Below are 18,838 nucleotides of genomic sequence, written 5' to 3'. Positions count from 1 at the left end.
TAAATCCTCACTTATGCATTAGGCATCATAATATTTTTCTTATGTCACACCCGACATGATCACATGTGTTTGTTTTTCTTCTCGTTGAATATTTTTTTGACTTGGAGTATAATATTCAACCAAGTGACTATTCAACAATGAATTATACAGTTAAGGAAAGTTAATTATAACTCGAAACATTGATGGTGTTGAGAATTGGGCCAACAAAGCCCCACAACCCACAAAATATAAAATTAAGATCCATTCCAATTGAAGAGAAATTTGAGATTCTCCAATTGTTAATCGTGACCCTTCATTTTAAATTCAATGGTTTATAAAATGCCGGTTATTTTTGTATAACCGATGTATTAAATGCTGACTTTTATTTTACGAGATTTAAATAATTTTATAAACCATTGATTTAAACTGAAGGATCACGATTAACAATTTGAGAATTCTCAATTTCTCTCCAATTGGAGAGGATCCGAATCTCAAAACGTAATTACACATGCTTATAAAACTTGTCAATAAGATGAAAAACGGCTCATATATAACTATATAAGATTATATCATGTTACGTACCACACAAGAGATTTGTATACAAAGTCGCATAGTCACATTAAGGCCCACTATGCTAAATACATTCCTAAAGTAAGAGGAGGGAGGGGTTTAGAACTTGGGTCATAATGGGAAAAAAGACCCACAATCACTACTATAAATCATCATTAGATATAAATATTTTTATTATTCACACTTATTTTATATTGATTAACATGTCATATTTTTACTAACTTTCGCTTTGTTTTTTAAAATAATTGACATGAAAAGTTACTCAAAATATGAAATATTAATCGATATAAAATGATTATGATAAATAAACATAAAAAATAAATTTGAGCATTACTCTCTGTGACATAGCACATCGATTACACAAGAAGCTATACACAATTTTTTTAAGGTTGTACTAAAAATTATTATTAAATTTTGAAAAAATTATTATTAACTTTTAAATACAGTAAATACTTTTTTTTTTTTTTTTTTTGTGTCACGTTCAAAAATATGCCCAAGAGAAAATGAAAGTGAGAATGAGAATAAGAGCTCGAATTGCTTGACAAGGCAGTCAGAATTCACGCTTGGAAAATATTTCGCACTGTGAAGTGTTAACGACCGTTACTGGTGGCAATTTTACTGCAAGTTATAATTGACGACACCCCGACAGGTCCCTCTCCAACCTTTTAAAAGGCAATTGGGTATGGTGGGGAGACCAAAAAAACAAAAAAGACCTTATTTATTTACAAAAGATCTCAAGTGGGAAAAAAGACTGGACCGGGCCCTTTGCTGCGAGTTCTCTTGTTATGCTGATATAATTTTCCATTGGGCCATATGAGTTAATTAGTTAAGAATTTCAATTATTATTGTTTTATACATATATATCTTTCTTAAAACATAAATATTAATAAAAATTCAAGCTCCCCGTCAAGCTCAGTCCCGATGCCATTGTGCTCGATCACCACTCATGAGAGCTAGAGACAGACAGAGAGAGAAAACAAATATTTCGATAATATTTATGTAAGATAGTTTTAAGGAGGTTATAATTAAGTAATTCATTTTTTTTTTTTTCATTTTTAGCATAATTTAATTCCATATAAAGGCTGGTAAATAAGTAATTTTATTATGAAGTCAGCTTAAATAAATTGAAAGATTTATCATGTATATATCAATAATGTGTGACAATATATTCAATATATACAACTAGCCAATTTAAAATAGAATAAAAAAAAATTAAAAAAAAAAACAAAAAAAAAAAAAACGCTCCCAAGAGGTAGCTCAATCGGTTGGGACTATACTTAATGAAGTGGAGGTCACTAATTCAAATTCTCCTCCTCCCTCTTATGCGGACGTATCAAAAAAAAAAAGTAAATAAATAAAAAATTGTATATAGACTAAAAAATAGAATGATCCTATTCCCGCCAATAAAGCGTCAAAACAGCAACTTTGTCATTACAAATATCATTGGCGTATTATTTAATTGTGATTATAATATAACAAAAAAATGTGGAGAGTGATGAATAAAGGCAGAATAGGTGACGTGACCCATAGGAAATGGCTCCAAAAGACAGCTAAGGCCGGCCCTAAAACTGGGAAGCACTAGGAGAGCGGGAAAGTCATACGGGATCTTTTTCTTATTCTTCACGAATCTGACCGGTTGCCTCGCTCAAATGAAACCACTTTTTGTCACCGGAATTTCCCGGTAACCGCGATGGACCCGGCTGAGTTGGAAGCATCCGTTTGCCAGATATTCACGTGACCTCAACTCAACCTGTCAGTTTCTGATTGCGAGGAAGGACAAGGGGAGCACGGCCTTACGTGATTACCATAACCCACGAATTAATGCTCGAAAATACAAACGTGACTAATGCATACTTTTCAACCTTTTCTGCTTGGTTTGATGGTCGACGACTGGACTCAACTCAAATTTACATTTTAAATTTTAAAAAATTCGTACAATTATAGATATTTTGGAAGTTCAAAGTTTGAATACTATGCTGTGTAGATTTCATGTAAAAAGTTTAGGCAACATTTTGAATTTGTTCAAATTTTAAATTTGCATATAAATTTATACTGAAAAAATAAAAACAACAAATTTGCATAAATCCATTCAGGCAACAAACTTTTATTATGAGGCTCATTTTTCTCTCTAAAATTCATCTTTCTCTTTTTTTAGACAACACTAAAAAGAACTTTAAGAGAAGAAAAGATCTAAATTTTCTTTCATTTTCTTTCATGATAGTAGTATTTGGTGTCTTCTCTATAAACTACACCAGTCTCCGTTTCTAGCGGGTTGTTTTAGATCTAGTTTGTAGATTTATATTCAAATTTAGTCTTTTTAACCTTAGATTTGATTGTCTTATTCGGCTAAGGCGTGTCTTTTGAAGGGATGTTTATGATGCCGTGCTGCTGCTTGTGGAGTTTTTGTTTTTTGTTTGTCCTAGCCTTCGGGTTGATGATAGATTTGTTGTCCTGGCCTTCGGGTTGAAAATGTATAGTAGATCAATGTAGGGGCTTAACTCTCACAGCTAGATTTTTAGTTTATAGTTGTTTTTTTATTTTTGTTTTATATTTGGACAACTCATGTCTTATATCTAGTTTACACAAAGCGAATATGTTCTTTAAATGTAATTATACATGAGTTAGCGGAAGTTTTAAGTTATTTTTATGACATTGTAACCTTCATAGCTTTTGGCTATGATTTTTTAGAGTTGTATGCTTTATATTGTAAGAGCTTTATGCTCATAAAATTTCATCCATGCAAGTTTCATATTTTTCAAAAAAAAAAAAAAAACTTTTATTATTATTATTAGTTAGTGATGTGTATGCTACCGCTTTATTTTAAAATTTTAAATGATATGACACTATAGATGCAACCAAGTAACAAAACAAAATTTTGACTATAAAGAGAATTTAAATTCGCTGTATATAGTGTCGCGTTATTTAAAAATTAAAATGATGTGGTAACAAATTTACTATATGCACGGGCAAAACTATACACAGTTATTTTGGGCCTATCTGGGTCTGAGCGAGTCATTGGTTGAAATGGGCTTCTTGATCCAGTCCCAAAGGGAGAAACCTAAGTATATGATGATAAATTATAAAATGAATTCTCTCTGTTGCCCATTTCAAGTCTGAACCACTAATGCAGTTGAACAACTTTTTCTTGGGTTAAGCCCGAATCCTTGTAGAATATATTATTTTCCTTTTAATCCATGGAGCCTCAAGCAAGTTGTAGCTCGTGGGCTCTAATAATGCGATAATACATATTACAATTTATACTATCTTTCATGTATCGCCTCTAAAAGCCCATTAGGTTTGGGCAGTCATAAACCTAACAACCGTCTAGATCTGAGTTTATTGACTGGTTTTTTTTTTTGACATGTCCGCACAAGAGGTGGGGGGATTCGAACTAATGACCTCCGCTTCATTATGCGTGGTTCTAGCCGATTGAACTACCTCTTGGGGACTACTGATTGGTTCCTAACTATACAATCTTTGGTGTAATCCATTAAAAAGTTGTTAAATATTTAATATAGTATTAAAAAAATTATATCACGTGTAATTGACACCCAATCTAACATATATATAGAAGGAAAATTCATATATACTCCATAGGGTATGTTTGATAGAGCACTGATACAGGGTACGCGGCGTGCAAGGCACACCTGTACAAATTTTTTTTTTTTTTTTTTTTTTTTAAATTTTTTTTTTTGCATGCGGCGTGCCATGCACGCCGCGTGCTGTTTGCATTTACCCATGTTTGATATCATGTTTGGGGGGTATTTTTATTTTTTATTTGAATAAAAAAAGTATTTTGATGTAATATAAATGAAAAAATAATTTTTGTGCTTTGATGGGCGTTTTCTGTTTTGAATTGTTTGTTAATATTTTATACTTTAAACAAAAATATTAACAAATATGACCAAGCGTATTTTGGTGACTTTCTTCTTTATTCATTTTTTTCGGCATTTTCATTATTTATTTTGCCCATCAGTGACGTCAAACATCTTAATAATAATCCATTGCTATAGGTTGTTCGTTCCATAATTCTATAAAAAGTGGAAGTTGTTGATTTATTTGTGGAGCAATAAGGTGTGAAAACACTCATTTTTTTCCCTAATCTGTAAAGAGTGGTAACAAATAAGTGGATTGTTAAAGTTGTTTTATATTTGTATGGTTCTTATGTGACGTTATGTTCTTATTGTTTAAGGAAAGAGAAATGCTATAAACTAGATTTCAAAATTTATATACCTCTTAAACTATAACTTAACTAATAATGATTTTTATTTTTCAAGCTTTCAAGCTTTCAAGCTTTCACGGGGCTCTGAGTCGGCTCAGGATAAGTCAGGGGCGTTTGGGCCCATTGTCAGGGCAGGGCCAATGTGACCCGAAGGTTTTGGGCCCTCAGTAGAGGGATCCACTGAATCGGTATTGGACCTTCTCTTCAGGCGGGCCCAAAATAGATTAGCAAGATAGCCTAAATGAGGAGCTTCTTGGCAAACAATTCGTAACGTTTTGGCGTGGGAATTCTTGTAACGAACTTGAGGGTCCTCAAAGGCAAAATCGGGAAAATGCAGCGGGCGATGTTACCACAGTGAGTAGGGAGTAGCTCCAAGCTCTTCCTAAATCCCAACCAACTTCCCACCTCGTCTTCTCCGCCCCCTGCATCTCCCTCTTATTTCCTTTCCCTCCCACTCTCGCAACACTCTCACGCACTAACGCAAAAACAAAAAAGACACTCTCTCTCTCTCTCCCATCAATGGCTCTTCTCGTGAGGCTTCCTCTCTCCAACGCTTCCGTATCCTTCTCCTCCTCCCTTTTCCCCTCCCTCCCCACGCAATCTCGCTCGTCTTTTCGCGCCAAGAGTCCGCGTCGGAGTAGGCCCATTCTGACCGTCCAAGCCAAGATCAGGGAGATCTTCATGCCGGCCCTGAGCTCCACCATGACGGAGGGCAAGATCGTCTCCTGGATCAAGGCCGAGGGCGACCGGCTCTCCAAGGGCGAGAGCGTCGTCGTCGTCGAGTCCGACAAGGCCGACATGGACGTCGAGACCTTCTACGACGGCATTCTCGCCGCCATCGTTGTCCCCGAGGGGGAGTCCGCCCCGGTTGGGGCCCCCATCGGCCTCTTGGCCGAGTCCGAGGAAGAAATCGCCGAGGCCCGAGCCAAAGCCGCCTCTAAATCCTCTTCTTCCTCTCCCAAACCCGCTACTTCCCCTCCCGAAACCGCTACCTCCAGTCCGGCTCCTGCAATCCCTCAGCCTCCGCCCGCTAAGCCAGTCTCGGCCGGTCCGAGGAAGATCGTAGCGACGCCGTTTGCGAAGAAGCTAGCGAAGCAGCACAAGGTGGATATTGAATCGGTGGTGGGGTCCGGTCCGTTCGGCCGAATCACGCCGGCTGACGTGGAGGCTGCGGCCGGAATTACGCCTTCGAAGAGTAGTACCGGAGGCGGAGCAAATGCCGGAATAAATATCGCCGCCAAGCCGGCTGCGCCGAAACCTGCAGCTCCAACAGCCGCTCCGCCTCCGATTCCGGGCTCCACGGTCGTGCCGTTCACGACGATGCAAGCAGCGGTGTCGAAGAACATGCTGGAGAGCCTCACCGTGCCGACTTTCCGCGTGGGTTATCCAGTGACCACCAATGCGCTCGACGCGCTGTATGAGAAGGTACATTTTAGGTCCCAATCATTCTTTGGATTCAAATTAGCGTACTTGGTGTTTGAGAATTTGATTTGGTACTGAGCAAGGGATTATGTGTGCATTTTCAGGTGAAACCAAAGGGTGTGACCATGACTACGCTGCTAGCCAAGGCTGCAGCTATGGCACTAGTTCAGCACCCAGTTGTCAATGCAACCTGTAAAGACGGCAAGAGTTTTACGTATAATAGTAGCATAAACATTGCGGTTGCTGTGGCAATCGATGGTGGGTTGATTACCCCTGTTCTTCAGGACGCAGACAAGGTAAGTGATTCCATAAAATTATGTGATTAATCGTTGTAACTTGTAATTAAGCTTAATAGGTATTGGGTTTTTGGTTTTCTGAGTTTGGAGTTAGTTTTTTAGTTGATTGCCTGTACTTGATGGGGCAGTTGGATTTGTATCTGTTATCTGAAAAATGGAAAGAGCTGCTGAAGAAGGCCCGAGCAAAGCAACTCCAGCCTAATGAATACAATTCAGGTTTTTACTTTTTTTTGTTTTTGTTTTTTGGGTGATATAATCTGTTAGGAGCAAATAACAGTTAGTTATTCTCGAATTCTATGCAGGGACTTTCACTTTATCCAATTTGGGCATGTTTGGAGTGGACAGGTTTGATGCTATTCTTCCTCCGGGCCAGGTGAGTGATAACTAACAAGGGCTAGGATTTTTTGACCCTCATGAATTGATGGGATTGTTCTGCCTATTATAGTTATTTAGCCATTTGCTCAAAGTTTGGGAATGATGTTCAGGGGGCCATCATGGCTGTTGGAGCATCAAAGCCAACTGTTGTGGCTGATGCAGATGGATTCTTTAGTGTGAAAAGTAAAATGCTGGTAAGTTTAGTTTCCATTTCTTCTTCAATTTATAAGATGATGTACTTCACACTCACAAGCTTATTAATTGGAAGACCATACAAGGATCCAAGTCAGATTTCTAAGGCATTTTGGGGTATCAGTCTGTCAATTAACCTGTACAGATTGTTCTATCAATATATGAGTAGTTGGGGTATATGAAAAGATAAACTATGGCAGTCACAATCTCAACTAATTTATTTAAAGTTCTGTAGTTCTAAGTTCTAGCAGCAATTTTGTGCGTCCTTCATAATTTCACTAGATTTTAGAATCAATTGAATAGGGAGCTCATTTAGACTAAAATGCCTGTTGAAGGGAAAAGACCAAAAGTATCAGCGTTCATTCTTTTGTGAAGTCCAGTATGAGAAGTAGCCCGTGGGCATTGGCTCATGTGATAAAGGGCGAGGGGCTAGGTTTTGGGCCTTGGCTCATGTGATAAACGATCTGTTTGGGAAATATTCTAGTTCCAATAAATTATTCTATGTGATAAACAAAAGCATGTGCCTATTGCAAAACCCTTGTAGTGATAAGTTATACCGTGATTTATGCTTCAATTACAAGAATAATTGCAGATACATCTTTGGCAGCGTGTTTCCAATAACTGTTTTGGAAATTTTGGCCTAATCGTTGTCCATTTCTCTAAATCTGAAAATCTAGTTTATGCATCTTCCATCCATTCTTGTTTGTGAGACTGAAACAATGGAAGAGAACTTGATCTTGAAAATACTTGTTTTCATTTTTCCATATGTCAAAAATACATTTTTGAGGCGAAGAAATTTTTCCTAAAATCCTTCCCTGTCATCCAAAGAAAAATAGTAGACAGATGGGTGGTAACCATCTCACTTAGGGGCCTTGCACTGTATATAAGAAGTAGCTTCATACCTTAATTCTTTTTGAAGCATGTCATTAAATATGCTTATTTGTTTTAACTGTTTACCTAAATAAGTCTTTCACGGTAGAAGAATTTCTGAATGCCCATTGAACTTAGACTATAAAGCAGTGGTAAAGCAGGAACTGGAGATGAGGAAAGAGAGAAAAAAAAAAATGCAAGTGAATAGTCCTCCATAGCAAGAGTCTATCATCTTCCATCAGGACTTGGACTTGGAGAGGATTCAGAAGGGGTGTGGATTTTTTAGGAATTTCTTGGTCATTCGTGTTATAGGAATTCATTTTGTAAATGATGTTTGATTTTAGAAAGAAAACTAGAGGAACTAATGAAGAACTAGCCGCAGGAGTTGAAAGCAGGGTAATATCGGAAATCATTTGTAAAAGATTGAAAATCCTGGACTCCAGGAGCTTAGGTTTTTTGCAATTTATCTCCAAGGTTGAACTGCAATTTTGCTGGGTCTGCTAGAGCTGTCAACAATCACTCTGAACTTTGGCTCTCTTGCATTTCATGGATATATGCTTCTAATTTGTATTACTTGGCTCGCTATTAATGAAATTAACTGTTGTCTGCGAGGGTCAAAGTGTTTATACGGGAGAGAACACTTGAAAGGAGAGATTGTATCTTAACCTCATCCCAATGCTCACCTATTTGAAATGACTGTAAGGGGAACAGAATGCTCCCTCTGAAGTTGTTCTAACTAAATGGCTTTGAAGTTAAATTTTCTAATTTATGTTCTTGGACTCCAGTATTTGGATATATGAATATTTTTTAATTACTGATTGGGTTGTACCAGTTGGGTCCCTCGGCTATATATGAACATTATGCATTTTCTGCATTTAATTTTGTCAATTAAAAAGAAAACAGGTTATCGGCTGAAAAAGACACCCAAATTTCTTTAGTAGTTTAAAAATTCTACCTAAGATCTTAACTGAGTTGGCATGTGAATCTTTTAACAGGTGAACGTAACAGCTGATCACCGGATTGTTTACGGTGCTGACTTGGCTGCCTTTCTTCAGACCTTTGCAAAGATTGTTGAGAACCCAGAAAGCCTGACATTGTAGACGATGCATCAGGTTTCTACAAATTGAAACCTGCTGAATTTCAGTCTCTATTCTCTAGTGGATAACGGATGATAATGGTGTGGCTTACCGGACAGAGTGCACAGCCTAGTTTTGCGGTGGTCCATAGCAATATTATGCTCGTGTTGTATTTCATTTTGTTTTGGGTTTATATAGGCTTCCAGTACTTTTTCAGATATTGTTGAGTCAATTTTTATAGAGGGGAATAACTTCGAAGTTTTTGATGGGACTCTGGACCTGTTTTGTTAGGAAGGGAGTGATCTTTCAAGTTCATTTCCTCAGCATTATTAGGTCACCAAATTTAGATTTGTATTTGCAGTTTGACATTGGCTAAAAGCTCTTTATGGTATGAACTGAAACAACCCCTTGGGAATATAATAATTTACTTTGCTAAACCATACAGATCGTTCTCAAATTTGACTGTTCTAAACCAATTTGGCAAAAGATTATACTTCTTGCCTGGTGACAACTGTTTGTATACAAGTCATCATATTACATAGTCTTGATAAGCACTGCTACATCTTAAAAAGAACAAAGTTTTTCTCTAAACTAAATGCAGGAATTTTTTTCAATTCAGTCTATTAAATTGATATGTAATCAAAATACATATGATTCTCACGTGAATTTTTAAAGGTATATGTGAGAATTACATGCATTTTGAACACATATGCCAAACTTAATAAACTGAGTTGACGAATTTGGACTTCCTGTTAAAAATGCATGCCATTAACTATGGCTCCTGTTAAAAATGCATATGCCCATTAACTATGGCAAAACTAATATCGCATAATTAATTGGATATGATAAAAGCATCAATGGGTTAAAAAAAGAAAAGAAAAGGAGCGCTAGAAATGGTTATTGATGAATAAGAAACACTTCAAGGAAGCTCCACGGATGTGTCTTCGAACAGCAAGATTCATGACAGACTTCCTAGGCTACCATGGAAGAAGAAATCTCGCACAAATGTGAAGTCACCAGTCCAAGCTGATATTCCTGGAGCGGTAAAGCTTGTCAATGTAGGCTATTACTGGAAGCACAGCACTGACATACCTTCTCATTTTCTTCTCTGCTGACTGATCTGCAACACCATCGATGATAGAAGTTGAGGCCTCTTGGGAAGGCTACATTTCTAATATAAAATTGAATGAGATTATGGGAAGAATCAAAGATATATGATCATTATCCGTCCACTATTAGATCAGGCTGAACATTACTAAAAAGGATGAAACCTGATAAAACCTTTCTTAGCAATCCTCAAACAGAGAAGGCGTAGAAAGAAAATGTAAAATATAATGAAAAAGATAAACACAGTCGTAATGAATTGTATACCTACAACAGGCATGCTTACTATCTTCAACGACAATTTCCAATGCGTTTTCATCTATATGTGATTAGTTACTTCTATTTGCTATGTTAACAGGCATCATCAATGCCCTTTAGTGTATCAAGCTTTGGGATTAATTTTTGTTCGACTATAAAGTGTAGAGTGGAAAAATGTTGAGTCTAAACCCAATAATTTAAGCTTTTGCGTTGAGTAATATCCAAGATGTTATATTATAGTCTCACTTTGAAACGAAACTAGAGTTTCTTATCAGGAGGGAAGGGTTGTGTTCATTTTTGTGTATGCATAGTTTATAGAAGCAAATGAGCTGTGGGTTAAATGAGTATCAGGTGGGTTAGATTTTTGGGTTGTTCAACAACTGTTTAGACTTTTAATATTTTGAGCCGTTTTCTTTCTTTTTATGAGATTTGGGTCGTATAAAGATGTGGGTTAAATGTGTGTATATACACATACATACTTATAAGAAAATTCATAATGGGGGCACCTGGTGCCGTCTCTGGTCTCACGAGTAGACTTTCCATAGTTGGATGTCCACAACACCTTTGTCTTTACCATTGCAATAATAAACAATGCAAATCAAGACTTGGTCCTCAAAAGTAAAATTTTAATTCGAACTCACCAGTTTCGTTGAGCTTGTGCAGAAGTTTGTCTCTTGTTGGAAGAGCATACATCCCAGCAGCTACCGCTGTCCTCACTGTCCATGAGTGGTATGGTGCACAAACTTGCGCATAAGCTGTTGAAGCTGCTGCCTTCAAAGAGTGATCTCTAAAAGTGCAAAAAGAAGATTATTAGATGTTATCAGAGAAGATTCAAGAAAATAAATAGTAAATAGTACTTTTAGAAGTACTACAACTTTTATTACAACAAGTTCTTTACAAACTGGTCAAATTTATCTGTCAGCCACTAAACAATCTATTATTAAATAGATGCTGCATATTTAAACAGTGAACAAACAGATGCTGCATCTTATTCGAACTGCAGAATGCAATAGGAAAAAAGATGAAGGATACAATTGTGAAGGGGGTGAAACATACTCAGTTGAAAAAAAGTGCTCAAATAAAGCTCTGATGAGGTCAAGCCCCTGTCTAACTCGTCGTAAATTACGTGAAAGGCTTCCTGGTTTCTTTACAGTGCCATTTGAAACATCGAGATCAAGTATTTCTTGTAAAGTGCTATGTGTCCTTGATGCTTCCTTAAGATTGCGAACCTGTTTGCATCAAAAGGGCCATTGGATTCAGGAAGCATATCTGAATGCACCCATGAAAAGTGTTCAAATCAATTGGACCCGACAAGCGACATAAAGGAAGGATCAATACATGTAAATGTTGTAAGAAACACAAACTTCAGAAGCCAAGTTCAAAGGCTCCCTGAAGTCTCCAAATGTGCATGTCAATTTATCAAGATATTATCTACTTGATGCTCCATATTAAAGCATCCTGAAAATATTACATTACATTCCAACAAAATTGAATGCCTCACCTCGAAATAATCACGGTTTGGGAGAGGAAAAAGATTCGATTCCTTCAGATATTTATAAATACTTCAAAATTAATTGATTTGCACCCAATAACACAGTAATGTTGTATCAATAATTTATTGACAATTTCACATTTCTATTATATGTGAAACTCGAACAAACACAATGAGGGAAAATAAATGGGCAGAGAAAGATTGAGAGGGCGGTGAAGAAAAACAACCTTGGCGACGTACTCCAATTCGGCGAACTTGAAAGCGATGCCGAGGCAGTCAAAAAGAACGGAGACCCAAGAGCAGGCGTCGCAGAAGGTGTCCAATCGGAGCCGCGCCTCTTCTTTGGACCCTTCCTTGTGTGATTTCAAGAGCCTGGCGAGCTCCTCGAAGGCCTCCGCTATGGACGACAGAGGCGTCACAGAGCCATCGTTGAAACTTTCCACTGCCACCCCGTCCATCTCATTGTTTCGTTTTGGTCGTCCTCAAAAACCTATATATTCCTTTCACCGCCATATTTGAATCCTCGTGAGTCGTAATGGGGCTTAATTATTGGGTCCCACACGTAAAAATATATTTCCTTGCTTTTGGCGTTTTGGCCTTTGGGATCTTTGTGTTGAAAAGACACGCGACGTGTGAGGAAATGGAAGGGCGGTTCGCGAGAAGGTTCGCTACGGATGCGCTGTGCCTAAGACGCAACCTTTCCCTTTGCTTATTAATCAGAAACACTCGCACAGAGAGAGAGAGAGAGAGAGAGAGAGAGAGGAAAAGTCAAGGAGGCACGTGTAGTATGTTGGGTCCAATATGGACCACGTGAGCCCATGATCTTTTTAGAATGGGATTCAGCCCACCCAATTCGCGTACGGCATAAATTCTGTCTTCACGATGGACCGAATCTGATTCTTCTTTCTTCTACGATCCACGATGGATGGAATTTAATATCTTCTAAATTTTTGGTATAATTATAAGCTTTTTGATGATTTAAAGTTTTTTTTATTTCGTTACGTTACATAGCATTTTTTTTTTTTTAATTAAAAAAAAAAAAAAAAAACGCCTTTCAATACAATCAACAATCATAATTCATATCCCTTGAGTGGTTCAAATCGACGTCATAGTAATTAAGCTGGTTGAGTTGAAGATATACAAGAAAAGATGATTTAAAATTGAGTTCTTTTACTTTACATGATTTTAGAAAATTAATTTTGCAAACACGATCATTCACGGGTCTTGTTGTGATTGATCATTTACTCAGTTATATGTATATTATAAACATATAATCAATTGTGCTCGATCTATTAATTGAGATAGTAAACCTTTTGAAGGTAGTACGTATAACTTTGGTATCGTTAAGTTTGAGATTATTTAATTTAATATAATATCGGAGTAAAAATTCTAAATTTGAATATTGTCGCTTTATTTTTTAGGTGGTCTATTAATTTTTTAATTACATGGACCTTGAACAAAAAAATATATTCTAGAAGCTAAAAATGAGTATCTTAAGCAATTTCAATAGTTTTTTTTTTGGGTTAACAAAAAGCAAACATGATGACATAACAAATCCAACGGCTCTCACAAATTGCAAATACTATTATCCTACCATTGACTCCATCATCAACCTCTCAATATTTCATGTGTTGGAGTACTCTTTTATTAAGAAAATCTTTGAGCACACATATAAAGAAAAACGTTTGAATATTAATTAAATGATTATATAAATCAATTATTTTCTACCACCTTAAATATTTGGGATCCATAAGCTAAACATTAATGTGCGAATTTGGAACATTATACTAATAATATTTTGTTTCATTCTATCCTTTATTTTACGTTAACTCGCATTATTCAAACGACATAATTATATAGTTGTTCCCCTCATTTTTCTCTACAAGTATAATCATTTCGTAGAAATGACACTGCAAAACAGGGGCAATATTTAAACTATTTATGGACCCAACTACGCCTAAAACTGCAACTAATCAAACCCGATCTGCAAGCTCCACCACCCCATGATCTTCTTCAGAGCTCCCAGTACCTTCCTTTTTTGGGATCTCGAGAGGCTTATATGTATACAATTTGGCGCAGCACAAGTAGTAAATAAAATTAGCGACTTGCAGCAACGTGAGCAACCAATAAAAGTACTCCAATTTCCCCTTGCTTATGTTGTCGTTTCTAAGCCAGTTTGATCCATCTGGCTTAGCAGTAAACTTGTGCACCATGGAAACAAGAAGCGAGCTTAAATAATTCCCAAATGAAATTGACAGCCAGAAAAGCGCCGTGGCACTGCTTCTCATGCTTTCTGGAGCCTGGTCGTAGAAAAACTCGAGATGCCCAATGGACATGAAAGCTTCAGCCACCCCATGAAGGCTATACTGCGGCACAAGCCAGAAGACAGATATGGGGATGGTGGAATGCGGGTGATCAATGAGCCCGTGTGCTAAAGCTGCGTTTTTGCGCTTCACTTCCATGAACCCGGCGACTAGAGTGGCTAATATGGAGATGACAAACCCGATTCCCATCCGGAGCAGGAAGCTGATGCCCCGGTCGAGCCCGGAGAACCTGCGGGCTACCGGAACGAAAACACGGTCGTAAAACGCGATTGTGGAGAGCATGGCGAGCATGGTGAAGACGGACATGGAGGCGGCAGGGATTTGGAAGGACTTTGTAAGGTGCCTGTTCATGGTTTTGGCTTGCAGGAGTGAGAATGTGTTTTGTTGTGCGTAGGCTGTGATGAGGAGGATCCCTGCAGCCCATATTGGCCCCATTCTGATCACCGACTTTAGTTCTTCCACTCGATGAACGGTGTTCAGCCTCCATAAGTTTGGTGTTTGCCCAGATTTGAGGTGTTTTTCTTCTTCCGTCACAATGGCTGCCTTGTCAAAAAATCTGCATCCGTTATAAGCATAACATCAGCTATAAAACAATTAAATTTTTTTATTCATGTATCATCACGTGGACTGTCACGTTTGTTTTGTTTATTTGAATAAATCTTATCCATCATCACTGATGGAGTTGATAATTGTGAGCCTAATTATGGCCCACAAGCCAAAGGATAGCCAACAGGTTGCAGCATACACATGTTATAATTCATTCAAGATAGAAACTCCCTACAAGTTCGATTATAATCAGATTTTTTTTTTAGAGGATGAATGCAATTTTTTTAATTGTTCTAATCATAAATGATGGGTAGGCAAACATAATTCATTTCTGTCCACTCAAAAAGGGATAAAAGGTATGCAAACAAAGACCCAAAAAGAAATAGAGGAGAAACATGAGAGTTCGGTTGTTCTACTGATCGATGGGGTCATATAAAAGTAGGGATGATGAGTTGGATTACAGGCTAAAAGACACAGGCTTTTGTTGCTTAGCTAAAAGGCTATCCAAATCTGCGGTGCTGCTCAACAAGATCTAAGTCAGTGGTCCCTACACCCATATAGAAATATAAGGACAACGAATTTTTTTTTTTTTTTTTGTTCTAAATTACAAGGGCAATTATTGAAGTCAAGTGTGTGCATGCTTTCAACTAATTATTAATGACAACCATGATAATGGCCGTCCCGAAGATAGACAATGATAATGATCTATATCTTTCTATTCCCTTCGTGTGAAAAAAAACAAAGAAATCGAGAAAAAGTTAAAACAAGTGATTAGATGAGCACCTAATAAGATTGATGTAATAATTTAATTAATATTCTAATATTAACTCACCATTCTTATGCAAACATATATGTAAGCTAATTTATCATTTTCTAAATTTACGAGCTTAAGTACTAAGGAAAAGAAAATTGTTGTCTTTACAGAAAAAAGTTTTGTACATAGAAGAAACTCTAGATCTACTGTCCACTCATGTGTGGTTATAAAGTACACGGGCAGGATACTATTAACTAAAGAAGATATATCAATGAATGCCTAACCTAAGATCATGCATGCAAACTCTGCTTTTACAATCATGCTATTGTAAAAGGAATTTAATTAGTTTTTTATTATTATTAAATAATAGCTAGCGTTTTTCTTTTCTTGTAATTGCATAAGCTTTTCAAATTACATAATTTTCTCTCTTAAGCAACTTGTGAGAGAAAGAGAGAGAACACTTACTTCATTTGCTTAGTGTGAAGAAGCTTCCCACCCATGGAAATGGAGGCATCAAGCTCGTCATTTTGGTATAGTAACTTGGGATCAGAAACCATAGGCAAATTTCTCTTCCTGCAGGCAGCAACTAACACTTGTACCAACCGGGTAAATGGACTCCCAGCCGGATCCAAGTTCCGGTAAAGCGGGTACCCGAAAATAAAACTAATGATTGACATGAACATGAAAATGGTTGGAATTCCAAGGCCCCAACCCCATCCAATGTTATCCTGAATATAAACAAGCACTGTCACAGCCACTAGTATGGATACCCCCATTACAAAATAGTACCAGTTGAAATAGGTCCATGTCTTGGTGTTTTGCTTAGGATCCGTTTCATCGAACTGGTCTGCCCCGAATGCCACCACACAGGGTCGGATCCCTCCGGATCCAAGGGCTCCTAGCAGAAGAGATACGTAAAGTATAGCCACCTGTCCTGCATCCGCTTCTTTGCAAACTTCGTCTCCTTTACACGGTGGTGGCCTTAGTTGTGGGAGTACTGCTGAGAGTGTCAGGCTTATCATCCCCTGAATATATATATACATATATAAATAAAATAATTAAATAATTACGTGAAGATAATACACACAAGAACAAGAGAGAGAGAGAGAGAGAGAGAGAGAGAGGCTCAACTATTTGGTATATGATGGAAGCAACGGTTATAGTCCAGAACCGACCGGCATATGAATCGGCGATGAAGGCGCCGATCAGCGGTGTCAAGCTTGCAGTTCCTCCGAGATTGGTGAGGGTGTTAGCTGCTTTGGTTAATGGCATATGCAGCTCAGATGTTAAGTAGCTTATCATATTAGTAGAAAATCCGACCACAGCCAACTTCTCAGTAACCTCGTTTGCTACACACAAACATAAACAAGATCGTCACAAAATTACAAAAAAAAAAAAGAAAAAAAAAAGAAGCAAATTAAAGAAGAAGAAGAAGTTGGTTAATCTGTAAGACTGCGAAAGCTTACCAAAAATGAAAGGCATTGTGACCAACCCTCCCTTTCGCCTCCTGCCATGGCTTCCTTTGATCTCCTCCATCTTCTTAATTACTTTTCTAGTGCTTCCCAGAACCCCTTTTTATAGAGTGGCCGGGAACTCGAAGGTTTAAACACAGAGACTCGCGACCAACGAAAAACAAAATAAAGATAAAAAATAAAAAGAATTTACCTTTCACCAATCGGATAAATCTTATGTCTCACCAAGAACAATTACAACTCTCCAAGAATAAAACGTATTTTTTCTAATATTATAATACGATTATTATAATACGATTATTTTTTATTTTTTCTAATATTAGTGACCTCTTGGGGACTACTATAAGAGAATATTATGCTTAAATAATCTAAGAGACTAAACCCTAACCCTAACTTGACCAACTTTGGACTAAGCCGGCGTATCACAATAACTCTTAAAATATAAATCAAACACAAATCTAAAATTAAAAGAGAAACTTATTTATATTTTTCCTTCTTTATATTTTTTCCTTATGCATCACACAGCAAGTAATGGGTGCAACTTGTCTGCTTAACATTTGCTACCTATTTTACACTTTTTTTTTTTTTTTTTCATTGGGTGGATATTTTCACCGTTAACATAAATGGCCCCGAATGATGTTTTGGATTACATGGTCTGGACGAATTACGTACAGTAATCTTTGTTCCAAAATTAAAAGATGATAATAGATGATAGGCAACTTGTATGATATTATAGTCATGTTAACGATACGTAATCCGGGTATGGGGCCATCCGGCCATGGGTACATGAGCTGGACTTTTCTTCATTCAGACTAAAAGAAAAGGACAATTTTTCATTTCTTTACGAATTCTGAAGTGTTTCTTGAACATGCATGTGAGATGTACAATTTTTTAAAGAAAAATGCTTCATTTTTTTTCCCCTTGTCCTAGCCTAGCATTAATTAAGAGAGTTTGACAAAATTTTATTAAATTCCTACGTGTTAATAAGATATAAATAACAATTTTATAGACTAAATTAAAATAAATTCTTTCAACCAACTTTATTTGGAAAAAAAAATTGTCCAAAAGAAAATTATATTTTTTTTACAAATTCAATAGATCAATCATTAGATTTGTTAGAATATATTCTGATATTCACCGTATTTGCTAATTGATCTATATTTAACCTATATATATATATCTATATTGATTTGATTCTGTAATATTGTTAATTAACTCTTGATTGTATTCAGTTCATACATATATTCTCTACTTATTTTAACATAATATCAGAATCAAAGGTCCTGGGATCGAACTTTAACTTCATCAATTTATCCCTCATTTAAATTAAATATTTCACGTGTTGGACCCTTATATATTAAGAGAGATTTTAGTTTGAGCCCACACATAAAGGAGATTGTTAAAGTAATGATTAAGTGATTAAACTTATCAACTTAAGTTTATAGAACAACTGCTATGGATATGATTAAAAAATGTTGAATTCTATCATTTATCCACAATTAAAAAGCCAAAATGACATCAGAATCAAAGACAAAATTAGAAATTTAATTCTAGAAATTTTTCTAAGGAGACCATGTAAAAAAAAAAAAACCTTAAATATGTCAGAATTTTGTTTTTGTTTTTGTTTTGTTTTGTTTTGTTTTTTTTTTTTTTTTGTGGGAGGATCAGCTTCTTTGGGTCCGGCCCTGATCACATCTCTTGTAGCAGAGTTTAATCTTATGTGAGATCTGACGATATTGTTTGTATGGGCTTGCAATGATTTTCACAAGCGTTAATTTTTACGTAATATTAGTTTGTCCAATACCTATACGATACAGCTAGCTTACTGCGGTCCAATCCCTTATACTTCGGTCTGACCCGTCTTATTCTTTATGTGGTGGCTTTTA

General features: G+C 36.7%; 3 protein-coding genes across 4 annotated transcripts; 1 reads left to right on the top strand and 2 right to left on the bottom strand.

The window, feature by feature from the left end:
* The first annotated feature begins 5,048 nt into the window (after window positions 1-5,048).
* On the top strand, window positions 5,049-9,268 carry LTA2 (2-oxoacid dehydrogenases acyltransferase family protein). Its single transcript, XM_059597730.2, has 6 exons — window positions 5,049-6,196; window positions 6,298-6,489; window positions 6,618-6,705; window positions 6,792-6,862; window positions 6,975-7,058; window positions 8,922-9,268. The coding sequence occupies exons 1-6, from the start codon at window positions 5,291-5,293 to the stop codon at window positions 9,024-9,026; spliced, it is 1,446 nt and encodes a 481-aa protein (XP_059453713.2). The 5' UTR covers window positions 5,049-5,290; the 3' UTR covers window positions 9,027-9,268.
* Window positions 9,269-9,471: 203 nt separating this feature from the next.
* LOC132184195 (Glycolipid transfer protein (GLTP) family protein) lies at window positions 9,472-12,507 on the bottom strand. Of its 2 annotated transcripts, none has more exons than XM_059597731.2 (4): window positions 12,084-12,500; window positions 11,421-11,593; window positions 11,006-11,151; window positions 9,472-10,122 (listed from the first exon to the last, which is right to left on the bottom strand). In XM_059597731.2, exons 1-4 carry the CDS (start codon window positions 12,312-12,314, stop codon window positions 10,016-10,018), a joined length of 657 nt encoding a protein of 218 aa, XP_059453714.2. In that variant the 5' UTR covers window positions 12,315-12,500; the 3' UTR covers window positions 9,472-10,015. The 2 variants fall into 2 exon arrangements, with proteins under 2 accessions (XP_059453714.2, XP_059453715.2); XM_059597732.2 differs by having other exon boundaries at window positions 10,085-10,173; window positions 12,084-12,507.
* Window positions 12,508-13,629: 1,122 nt separating this feature from the next.
* On the bottom strand, window positions 13,630-17,077 carry LOC132184173 (protein NRT1/ PTR FAMILY 3.1). Its single transcript, XM_059597693.2, has 4 exons — window positions 16,947-17,077; window positions 16,612-16,829; window positions 15,946-16,505; window positions 13,630-14,736 (listed from the first exon to the last, which is right to left on the bottom strand). The coding sequence occupies exons 1-4, from the start codon at window positions 17,014-17,016 to the stop codon at window positions 13,830-13,832; spliced, it is 1,755 nt and encodes a 584-aa protein (XP_059453676.2). The 5' UTR covers window positions 17,017-17,077; the 3' UTR covers window positions 13,630-13,829.
* Window positions 17,078-18,838: the final 1,761 nt, after the last annotated feature.

The sequence above is a fragment of the Corylus avellana genome, chromosome 7 (assembly GCF_965113065.1).
Source record: "Corylus avellana chromosome 7, dhCorAvel1.hap1.2, whole genome shotgun sequence".
In the NCBI taxonomy this organism is placed as follows: domain Eukaryota; kingdom Viridiplantae; phylum Streptophyta; class Magnoliopsida; order Fagales; family Betulaceae; genus Corylus; species Corylus avellana.
This window is presented reverse-complemented; position numbering and strand designations above follow the sequence as displayed.

Coding starts and splice junctions, on each gene's coding strand:
- LTA2 (XM_059597730.2), top strand. CDS start 5,291: ATGGCTCTTCTCGTGAGGCTTCCTCTCTCCAACGCTTCCGTATCCTTC. Junction 6,197..6,297: donor TCGACGCGCTGTATGAGAAG/GTACATTTTAGG, acceptor GTGCATTTTCAG/GTGAAACCAAAGGGTGTGAC. Junction 6,490..6,617: donor TTCTTCAGGACGCAGACAAG/GTAAGTGATTCC, acceptor TTGATGGGGCAG/TTGGATTTGTATCTGTTATC.
- LOC132184173 (XM_059597693.2), bottom strand. CDS start 17,016: ATGGAGGAGATCAAAGGAAGCCATGGCAGGAGGCGAAAGGGAGGGTTG. Junction 16,830..16,946: donor CACAATGCCTTTCATTTTTG/GTAAGCTTTCGC, acceptor GTTTGTGTGTAG/CAAACGAGGTTACTGAGAAG. Junction 14,737..15,945: donor CTTCACACTAAGCAAATGAA/GTAAGTGTTCTC, acceptor TAACGGATGCAG/ATTTTTTGACAAGGCAGCCA.
- LOC132184195 (XM_059597731.2), bottom strand. CDS start 12,314: ATGGACGGGGTGGCAGTGGAAAGTTTCAACGATGGCTCTGTGACGCCT. Junction 11,152..11,420: donor GAGCACTTTTTTTCAACTGA/GTATGTTTCACC, acceptor TTGCACTTTTAG/AGATCACTCTTTGAAGGCAG. Junction 10,123..11,005: donor GCACAAGCTCAACGAAACTG/GTGAGTTCGAAT, acceptor ATGGTGTTGCAG/ATCAGTCAGCAGAGAAGAAA.